This window comes from Talpa occidentalis, unplaced genomic scaffold (genome assembly GCF_014898055.3).
Source record: "Talpa occidentalis isolate TD23 unplaced genomic scaffold, MPIMG_talOcc4v2.1 talOcc4.9, whole genome shotgun sequence".
NCBI lineage: Eukaryota > Metazoa > Chordata > Mammalia > Eulipotyphla > Talpidae > Talpa > Talpa occidentalis.
The window spans coordinates 94,400,352-94,422,049 of NW_023605305.1; the positions used below are offsets into that span (position 1 = coordinate 94,400,352).

Consider the following 21,698-nt stretch of genomic DNA (forward strand, 5'->3'; position numbering starts at 1 on the left):
TTTTCTATATCTATTTGTCATCTGTAAGTAGAGATATTTTAATTCCTTTCCAATTCAGGTGCCTTTTGTTTTTTTCCTCACCTAATTGCCCTGGCTAGAACCTTTAGTTAAATGTTAAATAGAAGTGGCAAGAGATCTTTGCTGATCTTAGGAGGGAACCTTCCAGACTTTTTACCATTATGTATATTAGCTGTGGAGTTTTCTTACTGTATTTTTTAGCTATCAGGCTTTCATGTATATACTTTATCACATCAGACTATTCTTAGTTTGCTCAGTATTGTTGTTGTTGGTTTTTTTTTTTTTTTTTCATGGCAAGGGTATTGGATTTTGTCAAATGTTTGCTCTGTGTCTGTTAAGATTGTCATGTGAATTTTGTTCTGTTGATATGGGTTCTTACTCCATAACTACTTACCACAGACTGGGTGGCTTGTAAAGAATAGACATTCATTTATTACAGTTCTGGAGGCCGTAAGTTCAAGATCATAGCACCGTGAAGGGCATTGCAGACTGTGGGCTTCTGTGCCCATCACATGGTGGAAGTGGGGGAGAGATCTCTTTGGAACCTCTTTTATAAGAGCACTGATCCCTTCCCAAGTCTCCACCACCTAGTGCTATCACATTGGGCATTAGATTTCAACCTAAGAATTTTGGGTCAACACAGATATTTACATCATAGTATATGGTGTATAGCACTGATTTTCATGCATTTAACTACTCTTGAATTTCTAAGATCTAGTCCAGTTGGTCATGGTGTATAATACTTTTTATATGTTACTAGATTCAGTTTGCTGTTACCTGTGAGAGTTTTTTCATCTATATTAATAAAGAATATTGGCCTTGGTTTTCATTTCTTGTGATATCTTTGTCTTCTAGTGTGTTAGGATAATACCGGTCTCACAGAATGAATTGTGAAGTGTTCTCTTGTCTAATTATTGGAAAAGCTTGTGAAGGATTGGCATTAATTCTTCTTTAAACATTTGGTAGAATCCTCCAGATAAGCTTCCTCGTCCTGGGTTTTTCTTTTTAAGAAGATTTTGATTACTAATCAGTTACTTTACTTTTTTATAGGTCTATTAAGATACTGTTTTCTTCTTATATTAGGTTTGGTGGTATGTGTCTTTCTAGAAATGGTCCATCTCATCTAGATTATTTTTGTTGACATTATACGTTTCCTTTTAGCAACAAAAAATTTTACAGACCACTTCTCATATTTTTTGCTATTTTAGATTGAACCTTCTCCCGTTAATCCGTATTTAAAACATTTTAAAATTATGTAATTGTTGTATGTGAAAGCAGCATATTGGGAAACTAGCTTTTAAGAATCACCAAAATTATTTTCATTAATGTTTTATATTTTGTCTTTTAGGATTGTATATTCATCAGACAGAAATATAAAAGACTATGAAGAGGAAGTTCTTAAGAAAAAGATAGTGGAGAGGGGGTTACCACAAAAGAAACAAGACTTCAATTTTCAAAATTGTGTTGACGATGAAGAAAAATCATCCGTGCAGCTCTTAGGTAAAAAATCATCTGATTTTGGGCCTCCCCGGTGGCGCAGCGGTTGAGCGCTGGGTTGCGAGGCTGCCCGCGGCCTCTGCGGCGCCGGTTCGATCCCCGGCTGCTCCCCGGCCACCGGAGGAGGATCCCACATGGTGCGCAGACCTCTCCTGCCACCCGCTGCTCCCCTCAGCAGTGTACTTCGGTCCTTCTGCCTGCTCTGCTCCCCACTGTGGCTCTGGTGAATTCTCTCACCCTCCCGCGCTTCTGACTGTACCCAGTGCATGTATAAACAAAACAAACAAACAAATATAATTAATAAATAAATAAACATGCCTCTATTTAAAAAAAAAAAAAAAAAATCATCTGATTTTTCTTTCCTGAAGCATGAAATTCCAGAGGATATCAGTAATAGAGAGGACAGCTTAATTTCTACTGGTAAAGTATTTTTTAAAGAAAACATTTTAATAAAATTTTATAGAATTGAAAGTAATTATATTTCAATACAATTAGAAGCATACTCAAAAGAAAGCAGCTCTACTGATTATTTCATTTAGTCTCAAATAATCCTAAGAAGTAAGTGGTTACAGACTGATTCTTCTAGAGGAAGACTCTAAGAGAATATAAGTGACTTTCCCAAGGTCACGCAAATAGAGCAGTTGACAGAACTGGTATCTTTTTTTTTTTTTTTTAAAGATTTGTTTATTTATGCATACAAGAACTGGGGTACAGGCCAGAAGTGCAGGAGGGTGAGAGGATTCACCAGAGACAGAGCTGGGAGCAGAACAGGCAGATGGACCAAAAACACTGCTGAGGGGAACAGCGGGCAAGACAGGAGAGGTCTGCTGTGCCATGTGGGTAGCTCCCTGGCTGTCCAGGAATTGAACCCGCACTACAGAGGCTGCAGACAGCTTTACAGCGCTGCCTCAACCCCCTGTGCCACCAGGGAGGCCAGAACTGGTATCTTATACCCATTTTTTCCTGCTTCTAGCAAACTTCACAGCCTCCCATTAAATTGATCTCCCATTAAGTTGTAGTGAAAAGAGCTCATTTGTCCCTCAGTTCCCTCTCTTTCATCTACTTTCTCCATCACTCCATGGAAAAGCCATATGTTCCCCATTAAACGGAATCTTTTGGTCCACATCTTATTTTTTCCATTTTTCATTCTGTCAGTTCCCCCTTCCTCGAGGGTCACTGCCTTCTGTGACATTGTGCTCTTGATTTTCCTTCTTGGCCACACCCCAGTCTCCTTCACTGGCCCTTCATCTTTCTGCCCCATAGGTACCTGGTATTCTCCACTTTTTCTGGGTTTTATATCCAGTCACTGACTGGACATCTCTGTCTATATACAGGCATCCCTCTATTGACTTTATGTGATTTATTGTGATTCACAGATAATTGCCTTGTTTACAAATGGAAAGTTTCTGGCAACCCTGCATTGAGCGAGTTTACTGGCACCATTTTCCCAGCAACATGTGTTCACTTCATGTCTCTGTCACATTTAATTAATGTATATGCATATTATTATTTTTGTGGACATACTGCTGGTGCATAATTAAGACTACAGTGTAGTATAAACATAACTTGTACATGCAGTGGGAAACCAAAATAAGTCATGTGACTCAGTTTATTGCAATATTAGCTTGTTTGTGGTAGTCTGGGACTAAACCCACAACATCTCTGAGGTATGCCAAGATAGCTGAAATATCTTAAAATTTAACCTGTCTCAGACTGACCTAATCTCTGCTTTTCCTAACCTGCTCTTCCTTAAATGCTCTATCAATGTGAATTATGTCACTGTCTTTCTGTTCTCTTACCCTTCATTCTATTCAAGATTGTGTCTGTTGACTTATTTCCTGAATACTTCTTTAGTTTATCCTGGAGCTTTTTCTTTATTTCAGGACTTGGCTATTTTCCTTGAGAATTTGTATTCTGGGTAATTACCAAGCCTTTTATTGTACCACCCTCTGTTTTTATCATATAGAACAGTGTTTGTTAATTGCAAGTCTGACATAGAACTCCCTTTATTAAAATTCTTCAGTAGTCTCCCAAAACCTTAATATAAATCTCAAATCCTTTCCCATAGCATGAAGGGATTTTGTGAGCTGTCTCCTTCCTAGAACTCTTACTTTCTCTCTTTACAACCCCTGAGACCCCAAAAGCACTAACCCTAATGAATATCCTGACATTTCTTTTTTTTTTTAAAGATGTATTTATTTATGCATACAAGAGCTGGGGTACAGGCCAGAGGTGTAGGGGGTGAGAGGATTCACCAGAGACAGAGTGGGGAACAGAACAGGCATATTGACCGAAGTACACTGCTGAGGGGAGCAGTGGGTGAGACAGGAGAGGTCTGCTGCACCATGTGGGTTGCTCCCTGGCTGGCTAGGAATCGAACTCGTGCTGTAGAGGCTGCAGATTGCTTCATAGGTTGCGTCTTAACCCTTGTACCACCAGGGAGGCCCAATAACCTGACATTTCTTCTGTTCCCCCCCACCACCATATTTTGTCACCCCTGTGTGTTTGCACTTGCTATTCTTCCTAATAACTTATCAAAATCACTCATGTTTTGAAGATGTGAAGTAAACAAAACAATAAGGTCCTGTTCAGAAGTTTAGTAGTGGATATAGTCAGGTGGATAATGTACAAAGTGTTATGAGGACGTGTAGAGTACACATATCCTGGACTTTAGGCTTTCAGAGAAAGCTATAGTGGGAGTCCCAAAAAGCAGGAATTAATGAGGCAAAATGAACTTATGGGAGAAGTATTCCAGGCAAGGAAAATAACATTCCTGAAGTCAAAGAGAGTCACATAGCAAATATGAGAGGCGCATAGCAAATAGGAAAACCAGGAATGGTTTGCTCTGTAAGTGGGATGAAGTAGGGGACAAGAATGATAACAGTAAGAGATGAGCCTGGAAGTGTATGCAGAAGTAGATCATGAAGAACCTTATATAAAAGACCTTATATTTTGCAATCCAAAGTGGGACACTTTTGAGAGAACAAAAGGTGAAAAATCATCATTGCTGTTAATAATTATTATGGGGTATTCAGCATTGTCCCAGGCATACCAAGACACAAGGTCACCTTACTCATAAGTCACTTAAGGGGTTTGGATGGTATTGTTTTATAGGCTTAAGGAGGACAAATAAAGCAAATTTAGGATAGAGGAAAACAATCACTTTAGGTTGGAGAACATTGAGTTTTGAGTTGTTATGATTGTATTTTTCCTTTTTTACCCTGACTTTATCTGTGACACCAACTGGGTGTTTTTCCACACACCAATTCTTTGACAGAAACTGGTATCCAACAACTCAATACTGACTTACACAGATCCCACAGATTAAGAGCTAAGTCCACAAGATTGCCCTCACTTCAAATGTAATCACAAATGGAGTAACTAGGAAATGTAAAATGACAAAACTAAAACAATTTAACAAGCAAGTTTGATATCCTTTATTCAAGAAACAGCAATCTATGCATTGGGGGAGTCCAGTGCCTCGCAAGCAGTAGAGCACTCTACTTGAGGAATGTTGGACAAGAGGGATTTTTATAATGTTAGAAGTAGCAACTCAGAAGCAGGAAGTGATTGCTGTTGGATATCTGATCTTATTTAAAAAGACCAAGGAACAGGGAAATAAGTATACAATCCAGCATTGACTTGACATTTGGGGATTGGCTAATTGGATAAAATGCCTTTCTGGTCAAGCAGAACATCTGCAGCAATAAAGTTCAGCTGATGATGTGGCACCGCGCACAAGAGCATCTCTATTTAGCCTAGAAATTTATTTCAGTAAGAGGAAAAGTGGGCCTACCTGGTGGTGCGAGGGGTAAGACACAACCTGCAAAGCTGTCCATAGCCACTGCAGCACGAGTTTGATCCCCAGCCAGGGAGAAACCCACATGGTGAAGCAGACCTCTCCTGTCTCGCCTGCTGCTCCCCTCAGCAGTGTATTTCAGTGGGTCTGCCTATTCTGTTCCCCACTCTGTCTCAGGTGAATCCTCTCACCCCTCCCCCCCCACACCTCTGGCCTGTACCCCAGCTCTTGTATGCATAAATAAATATTTTTAAAAAATAAGAGGAAAAGTTTCTTCTGTTAGAGAACAGAATGGGGGGGCACCCCAGGATCCCCAAGCCTTCCTGCACTAAATGTGTTCTGACATTGCCGCATCAAGACAAACATACCCTTAGTTTATAAGACCTTCAGTAGAAAAGAACTTTAACACAATTAATGTGCAATAGAGAGAAGAGAAAGAATATAGTTAAAATAGTTTCCACATGGAACACCCAAAGTTACCCATCCCCTCATAGGTAAATGCCAGCCAACCAGAGTTGGCCCAAAGCAGGGCCAGAAGGCCAGAAGGCTTACATAAGGCTAAGGCACTTCTGTTGGGGACCCATAGGAAAAGGGCAGAAGAGGCCAGGCAAGTCTGGAAAGAAGAACAAAATAAAAATCCAGTCAAGATAAAGGCTACCAATGTCAGCCTCCCCTCGGACTTTGCACCCACATCTCTTCTAAGTGTCTCCTTCTATGTCTCCCATGTCCCTGGTACAAGTCCAAGGCTGAGAAGCAAACGTGGCCTCTTTTTTCACGTCTCTGCTTCATGTGCCTCCTCCAGGTCGTCTTCTTGCTCTCCTTCCTTCTCCCTGTCCTCTCTAGCTTCTCTTCCCTGCCTAGCTCCACCTTTAGGTGGACCAGGGAACTTGGAACCTCCCCTTTTTTTCTATGGATATCATACTGTATATACACTTCTTCCCTCTTGGATTTTGTAACCAGCCTAAGAACTAAACTAATTAAGATGGATTAAAAGAAGGAAAAATTAAACAATTTTTCAAAACTTACGTTCCCACAGAGAATTTCATAAAGAAATTTCATAAAGAATTAAGACTCGGGCCTCCCCGGTGGCGCAGCGGTTGAGCGCTGGGTTGCGAAGCTGCCCGCAGCCTCTGCAGCGCCGGTTCGATTCCCGGCTGCTCCCCGGCCACCGGAGGAGGGTCCCACATGGCACGCAGACCTCTCCTGCCGCCCGCTGCTCCCCTCAGCAGTGTACTTCGGTCCTTCTGCCTGCTCTGCTCCCCGCTCTGGCTCTGGTGAATTCTCTCACCCTCCCGCGCTTCTGACTGTCCCCAGTGCATGTATAAACAAAAAACAAACGAACAAACAAACAAATAAATAAATAAAACATGCCTCTATAAAAAAAAAAAAAAAAAAAAGAATTAAGACTCAAGAAGATATTCAGATGATAGAAACAAGGAGTTTCGGCCCACAGAGGGTGGAGGCAAATTTTGGGAAGGTGGGGGAAGAAAATGTACAATAAATAAAGATAGTCTTTATTTATTATGCAGACGAGTCAGTGATAAGAGTAGCCTCTTTCTGCTAAGGAGTTATCTTTAAAGATGTAAATTTTCTCTATAAAAGGAAATGTTTGAAAGGAGATGTTTATACTTCAATTTTAGGCAATTAGGGGGAGGTAAAGAGCTTTTCCTGTATTTGCTGATTCTCAGATAACTGTAGTTCATAATCCTTATGCCAAAGTGGCGTATCTCAGGGTGACATACTGTGGTTCCCTTTGCTACACACACTTATGCCAACCAGTTACAAATTTGGGGCATTCTACTAAAACCCCTCACGGTGAGTAACTTGCTAGAATGACTCACAAAACCCAGGACACCATTTCGCCTATGTTTACTGGTTTATTATAAAAGGTACAAATCTGGAACAGCCACTGGAAAAGATGTATAAAACCAGGTATGGAGGTGGGACAGGAAGGAATTAAATAATGAAAAAATATTAAAACTGAAAAATTTTCTAACTTTCTAAGTCAGGTGTTCATGATGTGGCTTTAATTTTGTTGAATAATTTTGTGATATCACCTACATTTAAATTTTTTTTTAATTTTGTGTATATTTATATTTAAAGCTGAATCTATGTTTAAGTGGAAATATATATCACAGAGCAGAAAGTATAGAAGATTCTAAATTTTTATCTTGAATTTAGCACTTACAAATATTCGAATCTCTGCTGTTCCCTCTCAGTAATCAATCTAGATAACTGGAGAAATTGTTTGCTGATACTAGAATACAGAATATTTGACTAACCCTTATAGCCTAACCATATAGATCTAGGGCATCCAGAGGGGGAGGAGTGGGGAGTATTAACAGACTATGGGGGGGGGAACTGGGGGTGCTTTGGTGGGAGAGCTACAGTGTCCATTCCTGAGGGAGAAATCCTATACTGCAAAAAAATGAACAAGGATGTAAAATAATGGACTTTATGAAATAATAATAGTAATAAACTTCTTAAGAAATTTGTTAAAACCCTTAACATTTTTAAAAAAAAGTTTGGATATCTATAATGTAAAAGAAATGCTTTTTTTTTTTTTTTTTTTTTCAAGATAATAATGACTTGGAACCTGCATCTGAGTTGGGAGAAGATTTATTGAAACTTTACGTGAAACCTTGTTGTCCAGATATTGATATTTATGTTGATGGAAAAAGTTTTAAAGCACACAGGTAAATAGTCATGTGACTGATTTGCTAGCTTGGTTTTAACTATAGAGTACAGAAAGGGGTGGCTGGCTATGTTGTTCTAGCACAGTGGTTGTCAAACTCTGATTCCCTTCACAAGGGTTCCATGTGAAGCCTCAGGAGATCTCCAATAGACAGAGATTGGCTACCAGGCAGTGATTTCTGCCTGCAACTTCACACACACACACACAGACACACACAAACACACACGCGTGCATGCACGCCCCAATCAGATCTGTGCACATGTCTTCACACACGCACACGCCTCTGTCAGATCTGTGCACCTGCCTTAGCCAGAGCAGATTCTCTCATCTGCACTTTGCAATGGACATGAACCTAAGATTTCATTATAAGAAAATATTCTGCTGCCTAAAATAGGTTTGAAAGCCACTGTCACAGAAAATATAATTAAATGCAGTTTTCAATTTCACAGGCATTGTTGTGTTGAGAATGATTGTTTCTGCATGAATGACATGTTATGTTCTCTGAATGCATTTTGGCTCAATGTCTCTGATTCAAAATAGATGATTCTCATGAATAGCTTTGATTAGGAGGTTTAATATTTCAATGTACTTTTTAAAAACCATTATTCTGATTTAGAATCTGGTGACTTAGACATTAGATTTCAGATTAAAGCCCTCTGCCTGTTTTTGGTTGGACTTTTTTTTTGCAAGTAACTAAAATCTGCTTGAAAAAAGAAAAAATTATAGTAAGAAATACAGATTTTCTGTTGGAACTCAAGGGAAAGAAGTACAGCTGGGTTTCACAATGGATTCCATTCACAATGGAAAACTGGGAACCCAGACGGTTCTTCGCCCTCCCTCTCATGTGTTCCAAATGGAGTGTTAACTTATTCTGGGGCTCCCTTAAGAGGAAGAACCAGACTATTTGCAACGGCAAGAATCAGTTTTCTAGGTTCACAGGTGCATAGCCCTTAATGAAATCAGCAGTGGGCTTAGATTACAAGATTTACCAGAACGACAATAGTGATGTTTGTGCTCTCACTAATCATACTAAGTCAGGCTTCTTTTGTTGTGTTTTTTTCTTTCTGGCATTTGTACTGTTTTCTTCTATCTCCTCATTTTCAGTTTTGTATGGGTTTTAGTAAGGACAAATTTTCAACTGGCTTTTTTTTTAAAAGATTTATTTATTTATGCATACAAGAGCTGGGGTGCAGGCCAGAGATACGGGGGGTGAGAAGACCCGCCAGAGTTAGAGTGGGGAGCAGAACAGGCGGATCCACTGAAATATACTGCTGAGGGGAGCAGCGGGTGAGACAGGAGAAGTCTGCTGTGCCATGTGGGTCACCTCCCTGGCCGAGGATTGAGCTAGTGCTGCAATGGGGATCGAATTCGTGCTGCAGTGACTGCGGACAGCTCCATAGTGCTGTGTCTTAACCCCTTGCGCCATGAGGAAGGCCCCTCAATTGGCATTTTTGTAGTTGTTGCAGTAGTTGTTGGGAGACTGGTACCAATCAGGGGTCGTGGGTACCAAAGGATCAGCTCCAGCAGAGTCAGGAATTTGAAATTCCTGTTGTGAAGCTTTTCTTTGTGGGGGATGGCAAGTGTTTAGATATTTCGGCCGAGCATGGGGGTGGCAGGTGCTTTGGATGTCTCAGCCTGCAGTTGGGGTGGCAGATGTTTCAGCTGCCTCCGCCTCAACTTTTGTGTGTTCTCTTCTGTGAGGAAGACAGGTGCTCTGACCCACTTCAGGCTGCAGCTGTTTTGTGTTAGGAGCCTCAGATTCGAGCCAATAGTCCTCACTCTGCACTCCCATCTCTGTGGCTCTCCCGCAGTGCAGGTTCCACCCTAGATGCCTGCTGGTGCTCCCTTTTATCTGGTGCAGTGCCCTGTGTTAGGGCCCCTGATGTCATTGGTGCCCAAGTTAATAGCTGTGGGGACTCTGTACCACCGCCACTTTTCCCTCTTGTGGGCTAGCACGTCCCTCTGACCCTTTTTTTATTTTATTTATGCATACAAGAGCTGGAGTGTAGGCCACAGGTGTGTGTATGTGGGGCGGTGGGGGTGGCAAGGAGAGGATTCTCCAGAGACAGAGTGGGGAGCAGAACAGGCAGATCTACTGAAATACACTGCTGAGGGGGGCAGCAGGTAAGACAGGAGAGTTCTGCTATGCCATGTGGGTAGCTCCCAGGCTGGGGATGGAACTCGTGCTGCAGATAGCTTCATAGTGTTGAGACTTAACCCCTTGCACCAGCAGGGAGGCCCTCCCTCTGTCACTTTAAATAAAGTTCACTAAGAGGTTTTCCTACCCCTTTCATTTGGGCTGATGCTTCTATTGTATTTTCTGGTAACCTGTTTTTCCCTTAAGGGTTTCGGCTTTGTTCTGCATCAGTTTTGCTGTGCCTGTCTGGAGGTGAACTTGGACCTTCACTCTCTTGCCATCTTTCTGTGCTCTCCCTGTTTCAATTATTTAATTATATGTGCTCATATATAGAAAAGTCAGTGCAACTAATCCGTAAAGACTAGGATTTATGGTCAGGATTATATTCAGCTTTGGTTTCACATTTTAGTACTATTTAATTTGCTAGTTTAATATATTCAAATTGGTATAGTGTTAGGATCATTTTTTTTTCTTTTATAGTCACTATCTTTCATAGCCCTGACACCCCACTTCCTCCATGATTCTCTCTCCAGTTGCTTTGTCCAGTCTTTATCTTGGTCTCCAGTCCAATACCTGGCGAGGCTTTTTTATGTTGTAAGAATTTGATGCCAGTCACTTGCTTGTGATGGCATGACTAGGCCGAAGAAGTTACTTCCAGCAGAGTAGTTAATAGTGTGTGAAGAGGTTGCCCGCCTATACTTGAATTCACACTTTAACACCTTTAGCTATGTGAGTTTGGGCAAGTCATTTAACCATTCAGTGTTTCAGCATTCTTAGCAAAGGATGGGGATCATAAAAGTGCCCATTTTCTAGAGTGATTGTGAAGGTTAAATTAATTACTACATTTAAGCAACTTTGAACATACCTGACACACAAGTACTATATATACCTGTTTGCTGTCATTATCCAGGTGTTAGGTCTTTGGTACACAATACAAACTTTTGTGTAGATGGTAGCAACACCAGTATGCCAGTGTGCAGACAAATATGGTTGAATCACTGCATGTTCACCTAATCCAAGGAGGAAAGGGACAGCAGTAGGCCTCTTGGCAAAGTCACATTTATTGCCCAGGCCTTTCCCTCTTTTAAGCATAACTTCACCCATCCCCACATATTTGTCCTTGTTTTTTTCCATACTGATCAAAAGAGAAATGAAGAGAACTTATTTTATTTGGTGAAAGGAGGTTGTCATAAAAGGAAGACCCATTAGAATCCATGGATCTCTAATGAATTTGTTCATTTGTTCTATTCCTGTCAATACGTCTCTGAGTATTGTTCCTAGGTCTCTGCTGCACACTGTCCTTAGCTGGGGGGCTCTCTAACTTTACTTTCCTGCATGAATTTCTCTCAGTCACCAGATGGATACCATCTCTGTGATGTTTACTTTTCTCCACTTTTATTTCCTTCTGTCCTCTTCAACCTACCCCAAGTACCTACATGATCCCCATCTTTGCTGATCTCCCATTATAGTTTCATTTATTGTTTTAATATTTTTCTAAGAGAAATTGTATCTGTTACATTTTTAAAATAATGTATGTATTATTCTTCTCTTCCATAATAAGATTCTCTTGTGTTGCTTTTTTGATACCTAATTTTAGCATTGTAAAACTAAGATTTGATAAGCCTTTCCAGAATGTCCTCCTGTTCAGTGCCTGGTATCATACTATTAGTCATTTATTTGTTATTTAAGACATTGTCAAATACTCTCTTAAAATGTAGATTTATGTGAATATTTAGTGAATTGGCACTGAGTCGGGAGGCATGTTCTAGTTTGTGCAATATCCCTAGTTAATTCAGTGTTTTTGGGTACATAGCTAAAAGTATTTTTCCGAAGGGTATAGCTTAATTATTCAGAAATCAGTCATTCTGGGTTTAGATTCTAATTCCACCATTTACTACTTAATGGGAAACTACTTAACTTTCCAGATCTCAAATTTCTATATCTGTAAAAGAAATTATTATTATTATGGTTGTGAGAATTGAATCAAATCATGTTTATCAAGCACTTACCATAATATCTAGCTTATTGCAACTTTCAGTAAATGTTAGTTGCTATAAATACATACTAGGTATCTAGAAAGGAGGTACGTTGTTGCCCTGTCTTATAGTGAAGGTTTGCAAGTTATGGCCCAAATCTGGTCAGTGGTTTCTTTTTGTATATAACAGCAAAATATAAAAAAATAAAAATTATGCAGCAGGCAAAGCCTAGTATACTTAATACCAGATATTTATGACCTGACACTTTAGAGAAAGTTTGTTGTTTCTCTAATATAGAATTGCTAGGAAACTTTAATGAAATAATTGTATTAAAAATTCAGATTATGGGCCTCCCTGGTGACGCAGGCGGTTGAGTGCAGCGCTGTGTAGCTGTCCGCAGCCTCTGCGATGCCGTGGAGCAACCCACATGGCACGATAGACCTCTTCTGTCTTGCCCTCTCCTCCCCTCAGCAGTGTATTTCAGTCAGTCTGCCTGTTCTGTTTCCCACTCTGTCTCTGGTGAATCCTCTCACCCTCCCCCACATCTGGCCTGTACCCCGTTCTTGTATAAATAAATAAATCTTTTAAAAAAATTCAAATTACCATATAATAGTTACTAACTTCTTAATATTAACTACTTTATTAGCGATAAGTAGTCAACCCTTTCCACTTGAGAAACTTAAAATAATAAGAAGTTAGATGTGTAACCACAGAAGGCAAAGGAGTGAAATTCCTTGCTACCAGTGGGAGGTTGCAGTAGGGAACCAAATCATAAGCACTAAGTGCCTGAAAGGAAACAGACCTCCTGGAGTAGTAACTCCTTAACTTGACTAAATCTGCTCTTCAGCTGCTTTCTGTAGAGCATGCTGAAATGCTAGGCAGAACTCTCCAGAAGGCTAGAAGGCTATTCTCAAATATACCTACACATTTCCATTCCTATCAGTGAATTTGTGTCTTTGAAGAGACACTTTGAAGAGATACAACCTCTGTAATGCTATTTGAATTTATTATTTTGATGACAAAACTTAGTAAAATATATAAACCAGCAATACATGAATTATAGAAAGAAAGTTATTCCAGAGAAAACTGAACTAAATGCTTTGGAAAGACTTAATAAGGGAGAGGAACTTTAAAAAATTGCTACTGCGTTCAGTATAGATGAAACAATAGAAAAGTTTAAGAGGGAATTTTAAAAATCTAACCTGATTTTATACTTCAGATTGATTTATTAATGTTTTAATGTTTTCACTTTAAAATAGTTTGAAGTAGGGCCTCCCCGGTGGTGCAGCGGATTGAGCGCAGCACTGTGAAGTGGCCGCAGCCTCTGCAGCACTGGTTCGATTCCTAGCCAGCCAGGGAGAAACCCACATGGCGCGACAGACCTCTCCTGTCTCGCCCGCTGCTCCCCTCAGCAGTGTCTTTGGTCCGTCTGCCTGTTCTGTTCCTTGTCTGTCTCTAGTAAATCCTCTCACCCTCCCGCACATCTGGCCTGTACCCCAGTACTTGTGTAAATAAATAAATCTTTAAAAAACAAAAAAAGTTTGAACTAGAAATTATACACTATATGGGTATAGCTTTTGCAAGAAAGATGAGACTTCAGTGAACCTACATTAAAATAGATTGGATTTGGGGCCTCCCTGTTGGCGCAGGGATTAAGTCTCAGCACTATCAAGCTATCCCCAGCCACAGCTGCTTGAGTTCCATCCCCGGCCAGGGAGCTGACCCACATATAGCACAGCAGACCTCTCCTGTCTCACCCACCGCTCCCCTCAGCAGTGTATTTCTGTTGATCCGATTTTTCTGCTCCCTACTCTGTCTCTGGTGAATCCTCTCAAACCCCCCCACACCCACCTCTGACCTAAACCCCAGTTCTTGTATGCATAAATAAATAAAAATAAATTCTTTCAAAAAAATAGATTGGCTTTATGGTAAAAGATTTATGAATGCATGCATTTTTTAATTAGAATAAAGTGATTAAGACATATACAAATATTTTAAATATTTTTCTTTTTATATTTTTTATTAACCAAACAACTGTCAGTCTTAATTCTGCTGAATAATAGGACATCTACTATACATTACAAATTATTTTTTAACTAAGAAGTCTTCTGAAAGCTGTTGTCCGTGTATGTCCAGAAATTCTCAAGAAAAAGCTAACCTTACTTTTTTAAAGTTTATAGTCTCTAAAACATTTCCAAAGAAATTGTGTGGGTAACAGTGAAAGCTCCAAAAAGTTTGCATTCATTTCTCTGGGTTTAACCCTTATCAGTTATGTGAACTAAAAGGAAAAAAAAAATGTTTCTTCTTTAGAGCTTCCTTGAGTAATCCAGGCCATTAATTTCTAGCTAGAGTAGTGAATCTAGTTCAGCTAACATCAGAAAGTATTGAATAATAGCAAATTAAAGCAAGAGCAAGGGGAAAATTAGGTCATTGCAACAGAGCCAGAAGCAACCTTGTTGGTTGAGATTAAATTTAATCAAAGGAGAAAATAGTTTTTGCATGTTAATGAAATGAAAAACTTGGCAAAGATTTTTTTTTTTTTTTTTTAAGATTTATTTATTTATACAAGCACTGGGTACAGTCAGAAGTGCGGGAGGGTGAGAGAATTCACCAGAGCCAGAGCGGAGAGCAGCAGAACAGGCAACTGATGAAATACACTGCTGAGGGGAGCAGCGGGCGTGGCAGGAGAGATCTGCGTGCCATGTGGGACCCTTGCCAGTGGCCAGGGATCAAACTGGTGCTGCAGAGGCTGCGGGCAGCTTTGCAGCCCAGCACTCAACCGCTGCGCCACCGGGGAGGCCCTTGGCAAAGATTTTTAATACACCATGCTATCTAGTTTATTTTTTAGCTTCTAGTTTGTCTTTTAAACTAGTTTTTAAACCAGTTTATTTCTTAAGCTCAGGCAGGTGTGCTAATAGGAGTATTTTCTAAGTTTTGCCTTAGGATCAGAGTAATAGTTTAAGGCTCAGATGCTTTTAATCTTACTTGGATGGAAATGGCTAGCATCCTGTGTTAGTTCAAGTCTTCTGACAAGCAGACATGAAGATGGGATTAGACTTGCAAGAAATTAGTTGAGGTAAATGCATATGAGAGAACATGGGAGGCTAGATGTAGATCACTTTAATCCAGTTAGGGATTGAGCTGATTCAAATCTGGACTTACTTTCTACTAAGGGCTTGTCTGTTTCACATTCACTTTTCTTCCTAGGGTGTAACCCAGGTGAAATACTGGGGTAAACACCAAAACCTCCCACTTTGATGGACACAAAATTCCATTGTGTATTCCTCAAATTATGATGATTCCCATAGCTACACTGAATTCCTTAACCTCGCGTTGCTGTTAGATTTGGCAATTACCTCAGTGAAAAAAATTGCCTGTATTGACCTCAAACAGATAAAGAACCAATTAGTTCTCCAGCAAAATGGGGTTTATTCAGAAACAACAAAAAGTAGTTAAGAAGTGTAGTTTCATGTGAAAACTCACCAACACTTCCCTAGAACAAAAAGAGAAATCTGTGTATTTTGGAGGGACTGAGGTAAGAGTAAGTAAAGTCCATTAGCGGCAGCTGGAAGTTCAGAGTGCAGAGGCTTTTCATTTGCTGGGTTATGGCATCCTCTCATTGGCTGAGCTTTTGCATAAGGAGCCTCCTCCTTCCTCCCACTGTGGTAGCAAAGCAGCATCACTTTCTGTGGTGTAGTGTGATTTGTACTTACTGTGCATGTGGTCAGAATGCTCTTCTACCTTCCAGGCCTCATTTAAATAAAGGTTTTTGTATATTAATTTTCATACCTCAAATGCTTAGAAAATGCTTGAGTCAGCCATCTCTTCTTTTTTTTTCTAGAGAAGACAAAGTGTATCTATCAATTTATTGATCGATCAATGGATAGTCCATCTTTCCCAACTCTTTTCAGCACTAGGATTGTTCTAAGATAAGCTATAGTAAGCCTTTGCCAGGAAAATACTTGTCTCCCTCTCCCTATCTGCTCTTCACACATCCTCCACTACAATATAACATTGTTCTTGATATCTAATTTACTGTTATATTTCCAGCACCTGTAATAGTGCCTAGCACTAATAGAAATCAATATTTGTTAAATTAAATAAGGAGCCACTTAACATTTTATGAGATAGTAGCATGGAAATCCAAAAGAAAATATCATTTTTGTCATTTTCTCAAATCGAAAGTATAGCAGTTCTTGAGCTTTATTAGGGTGAGTACTGAACTAGAACTTGGCATCTTTAGAGTTCTGGTCTCTTTCTGATTGCTATTATTTATTTATTTAAGATTTTATTTATTTTTGTGTAGAAGAACTAGGGTACAGGCCAGAGGTATGAGGGGGTGAGAGGATTCACCAGAGACAGAGTGGGGAGCAGAACAGGCAGATTGACTGAAATACACTGCTGAGGGGAGCAGTGGGTGAGACAGGTCTGCTGGGCCATATGTGGGTTCCACAGCAGTGATAGCACTGAGACCTAACCCCTAGGCCACTAGAGAGGCCATTATTACTATTCCTTTATGATGTCAAGTAACATCCTTTGGTCTTTATTTTTTCATTTGAAAATGATTTATTATTTGCACACTTGAAACTAGTTTCAATAGTTATTAGAATAAAGAGTATTCAAGGCCTCCATGGTGGTGCAAGGGGTTGAGCACAGAGCTATGAAGCTGTCTGCAGCCTCTACAGCGCGAGTTTGTTCCCCAGCCAGGGTGCTACCCATGTGGCGCAGCACATCTCTTCTGACTCTCCCGCTGCTCTCCTCAGCAGTGTACTTGGGTCTGTCTGCCTATTCTGTTCCCTGCTCTGTCTCTGGTAAATCCTCTCAACTCCCACACCTCTGGCCTGTACCCCAGTTCTTGTAATCATAAATAAATAAATCTTTAAAAAAAATAAAGAGTATTCAAGAGAAAAAAATTAAAAGATTAAAAAGGACATTGGCATTAATGTTTTAATCAAGCACTCAAAATGCTTATGTATAAATATAAGATTATAATTTTTGTTTTAATAATCCTACCAGTGAGTAATAACTAGACAAACTGATCATTATGTTTTAAGAGGTAAAGATGAAGAGTATCATTAAAAATTGCACTTTGCATAGTACATAAATGTTTACCTGTGTTTTCCCCTCTCTTCCCTTTAGGGCCATTTTAAGTGCCAGATCTTGTTATTTTGCTGCAATGCTGAGTGGCTGTTGGGCTGAAAGCTCCCAAGAGCTTACTCTTCAAGGGTAAGCATAATTTTTACAAGGTAGCTTTATGGCAAATGATTGCAAATAATACTTCATACAAAGCACCTTTTATGAACATTCCCTGTATGTTCAGTGAAATGTTTCTGTTGTACAATGTACGTTTTCTCTCTTTTTTTTAAGATTTATTTATTTATGCATACCAGAACTGGGGTGTAGGCCAGAGATGTGGAAGGGCGAGAGGATTTACCAGAGACAGAGTAGGGAGCAGAACAGGCAGATCTACTGAAACACACTGCTGAGGGGAGCAGTGGGCGAGACAGGAGAGGTCTGCTGCGCCTTATGGGTATCTCCCTAGGCGGCCAGAGATCGAACTCATGCTGCAGAGGCTGCTGATAGCTTCCTGTTTTAGACATTTTAAAAAACTCAATTCACTCCAGAAACTGAATCTAATAAAAATTTAATAGGAAAGATAACACTAGTTTGACTTAGAATGTAACTTTTTTTTAATGTATTTTATTTTTTTAAGATTGATTTATTTATTTATACCAGCACTGGGTACAATCAGAAGCGCGGGAGGGTGAGAGAATTCACCAGAGCCAGAGGGGAGAGCAGAGCAGGCAGACTGATGAGGGGAGCAGTGGGCGGCAGGAGAGGTCTGCGCACCATATGGGACCCTCGCCCGGCGGCCGGGGATCGAACCGGCACTGCCGAGGCTGCGGGCAACTTCGCAACCCAGCGCTCAACCGCTGCGCCACCGGGGAGGCCCTTAGATTAGATGTAACTTTTTGACATTCATTAAAAATTATGTGATTCTGTGTAGTGAAGGAAAGGTCAAAGGAAATGTATGATTATGGGATTTTACTCCACAGCAGAGGAAAGTAATTTAGAGATCACATGTCTAATTTTTTCTGGAAGGAATCTCATTTCCTTGTAGATTTACCTTACAATTTTTACTACCTGATACTCATTATCTATACTTTTATTTTTCTCTGCAACTATATTCTGTCCCCAGCAATAATAATACCTTCCAATAACACTTTATGTTTTCCAGGCTTCTTCCACATTTACTATGTCCTTTAATTCTTTTTTTTTTTTTTTAATAGAGGCATGTTTTATTTATTTGTTTGTTTCTTTGTTTTGTTTATACATGCACTGGGTACAGTCAGAAGCACGGGAGGGTGAGAGAATCCACCAGAGCCAGAGCGGGGAGCAGAGCAGGCAGAAGGACCGAAGTACACTGCTGAGGGGAGCAGCGGGCTGCAGGAGAGGTCTGCGCACCATGTGGGACCCTCCTCAGGTGGCCGGGGAGCAGCCGGGGATCGAACCGGCGCCGCAGAGGCCGCGGGCAGCTTCGCAACCCAGCGCTCAACCGCTGCGCCACTGGGGAGGCCCTGTGTCCTTTAATTCTTAAGTCAGTTTTTGAGACTGATGGGTGAAAACACATGTGTACAAATAAGATTGGAGAAATCAAATGTCTTCCCAGGGTCACCTGGTGGATAAGTGCTAATGCTGAATATATACCTATAGTTTGTTGATTTTTAATTCCAAGTCCATTCTACCACAATCACTGAAGCAATTAAAAGTTTCCTGTTGGCATATGTTCTTGAGCTGGCTATTTAAATCAGTGATTTTCAGATTTTGCCCTTAAGGTTCCTCCTAGGTATGTTAGGGAACATGTAGTGTGGGTCTGGGATCTGAGCTGTAGGCTGTTTGGAAAAGAGCACCTCTTCAACCAGAGCTGCTCCAGATAAAACTCTTAGCCGTTTTATGTTGCTAAGATTACCCAGTGAGATTAGCTGTAGGAAAAAGCAAGAAGGATCCTTTGTTCTCACTCTTCCTCTTTACTCTCATTCTTGCCCTCAGATTAAATATTCAAAACACACAGGCTTTTAAAGATGAAGTCTATTTATTAAGAGGTGAGTAGACAGGAAAGAAGTAGTAGATCAACTGCTGGTCTCTGCTCTTATGTAATTGTCCATTTGATTTATGATGGGGTATTAGATATATATTTCCTCTTATAATATGACTTGACTACTGCTCACCAACTTTTGTAACTTGTTTAAGGGAAGCCAAATTGAAGTGGCCAAATTGTTTTCAGAATGTCATCAAAAAAGTACACTGTCCCTTATAATAGTTCCAGGCTCACTCCTCTTACAGGACTTTCCCTTCACTGTAAGGCTCTGCCCCTTACAGATTCATCATACCCACAGTTGCTGTGTCCACCATGGAGGCTCACTCTTACTGGACTGTTCACTATCAGTCCTAATATCTTGGAAATGAGATACATTTCTTTTTGATTCACCTCTTTTATCATGTTTGATAAATCAAGTTTTTCTCATGCTAAAATGAAAGAAGAAAGTATCTTGACAAAATACTGGGTTTTAACTGAATCCTTTATTATTATTACACAATATGTTTTGCCTTTCCCTTTATATCACATATCAAACTGACTGTCTCAGATTGCCACCTACGTAGTAAGCATCGTGATATATAAAGCTGTAAGAAGAATAAAGAATTTAGGAATTTTACTTTTTAAAAAATCACATCTTTTAGAAATGTATATATTGTAACAAAGTACTGTTTAAAACAAATTCTGGGGCCTCCCTGTTAGCTTAGGGGTTAAGTGTCAGTGATACCACTACAGCCTGAGTTTGCTCCCTGGCCAGGGAGCTAACCCACATATGGCACAGCAGACCTCTCCTGTCTTGCCTGCTGTTCCCCTTAGCACTGTATTTCAAATAAATTCACCTGTTCTGCTTCTTGCTCTGTCTCTGATGAATCCTCTCACTCCCCACACCTCTGTCCTATACCCCAGTTCTTCTCCACACACACACTCACACACAAAATTCTGTTTTCACATTAACTCATACTATAAACCTGAGTATTATGTTTGGATGGGTAAGTGGTATATGAGAAATATCATGAACTTTGGTGTCCTTATTGGCAGCCCTATATTATATTCCTAACTTCTTACATACTTTAGGGACATGGCTTACCTTCTCTGAGCTTCCTGAGGTTACTGAAAGGATTAAATGAGATCCAGTAAGGAAAGAACCAGACATAGTGCTTGGTACATAGCCTCATAGACTGTGTAATGCTCATTAATACTTGTCTTTTTCCTCTTTCCTTAAATTAGATTCTTCTCATTTTCTAGAGGCAGAATGGGCTCGAGTGCCTGCTTTCTATGCTCATCACCTCTTTTGGAATTGTGTCCCTGTTGCACATCTGCAGGATGTTTCCTGCAGTAGGCTAGCATGAAATCCTATCTGTTCTATCTGTCCTAACCTAAAAGAACCACAGTGTTTTTAATGAGTGGGTTACTCCAAGATATAATGCACTTATTTTTCAAGAAGGACAATCTTCAGTAAATTGAGGTAGTAATAGTAGAGTCCTTTGATCCTAGTTCTACCTGTGCTCCAGAGTGGGGAAGTGTCAGGTTATATAATTGGGAAGAAATTTCCTGTTCTGGTGGAGAAAAGGAGAAATTTTCCACTTCCTCTAATAGAAAATGAACCACAGCCAGCATTTCTATAAAGAAACCCCACATATTCCCATCTTATATAAATAAAACCTTCCAGTAGGGGCTTGGCTTTAGAGCATAAATTTAGATTTTTCTCATTTCCCTTGGGTGATTCCTGGAACTACTCCAAATTTTCAGGGTGATCTTTTAAAATATTAAATCAGATCATATTTCTCTTCTGACTAAACATTCTTCCATGCTTTTTCTTCGCAATTAGAATTAAACCCAAGCTCTTTACCATAACCTCCAAGGCCCTTTGTGATTTAGCCCAGATTCCTACAACTAAAGTAGACACAGCCTAACTCTCAATTACCATCTCTTAGGTCACCCTGTTGTACTGTCTTCATGGCACTTTCACTATTAAAATAATCTTCTATATATAAACATAAGTATTACATATTTATTGTCCATGTCCTCTCTAGAATATAAGCTTCTTATATTCTCAAAGTCTAGAATAGAACCTGTCAGTCTGCAAATACTGAATGTGAATGAATGAATGAGTCAGTCCTTATGTTACATTAACCCATACATAGTAGTCTGAAATTTTAGGAAGCACATAGACAGCACAGAGACTTTAGTATACTGTGTACGTGATCAGTCTCCAATCTTTGCTCCGTCTCTTCTTACAGGTTTCCTTTTTTTCTGATTCTGAGTGTACATAATGTTTTCATCTCCTACAAGCTTTTATTCTGATTAAATTTAAATGGGAACAGTACTTTAAATCTTTCCATTTAAACTGTGGGATATTGGATAATTTGTTTTTCTAGGTCAATTGCTCAGGTCTTTATAAATACTTTTAGGAAGTACAAATGACTTACATATCACAATGAGAGTGCCATTTAGTAAAACCTCTGTCAAGACAACAGGAA

General features: G+C 39.9%; 1 protein-coding gene across 1 annotated transcript in view; it reads left to right on the forward strand.

The window, feature by feature from the left end:
* Positions 1 to 21,698, forward strand: part of BTBD8 (BTB domain containing 8) — a 79,601-nt gene that overhangs the window by 16,958 nt on the left and 40,945 nt on the right. The window contains exons 3-5 of the mRNA XM_037498474.2: positions 1,367 to 1,518; positions 7,893 to 8,010; positions 17,262 to 17,348. Coding sequence (XP_037354371.1) covers positions 1,367 to 1,518; positions 7,893 to 8,010; positions 17,262 to 17,348 — 357 coding nt within the window. The remainder of the gene's footprint in view (positions 1 to 1,366; positions 1,519 to 7,892; positions 8,011 to 17,261; positions 17,349 to 21,698) is intronic.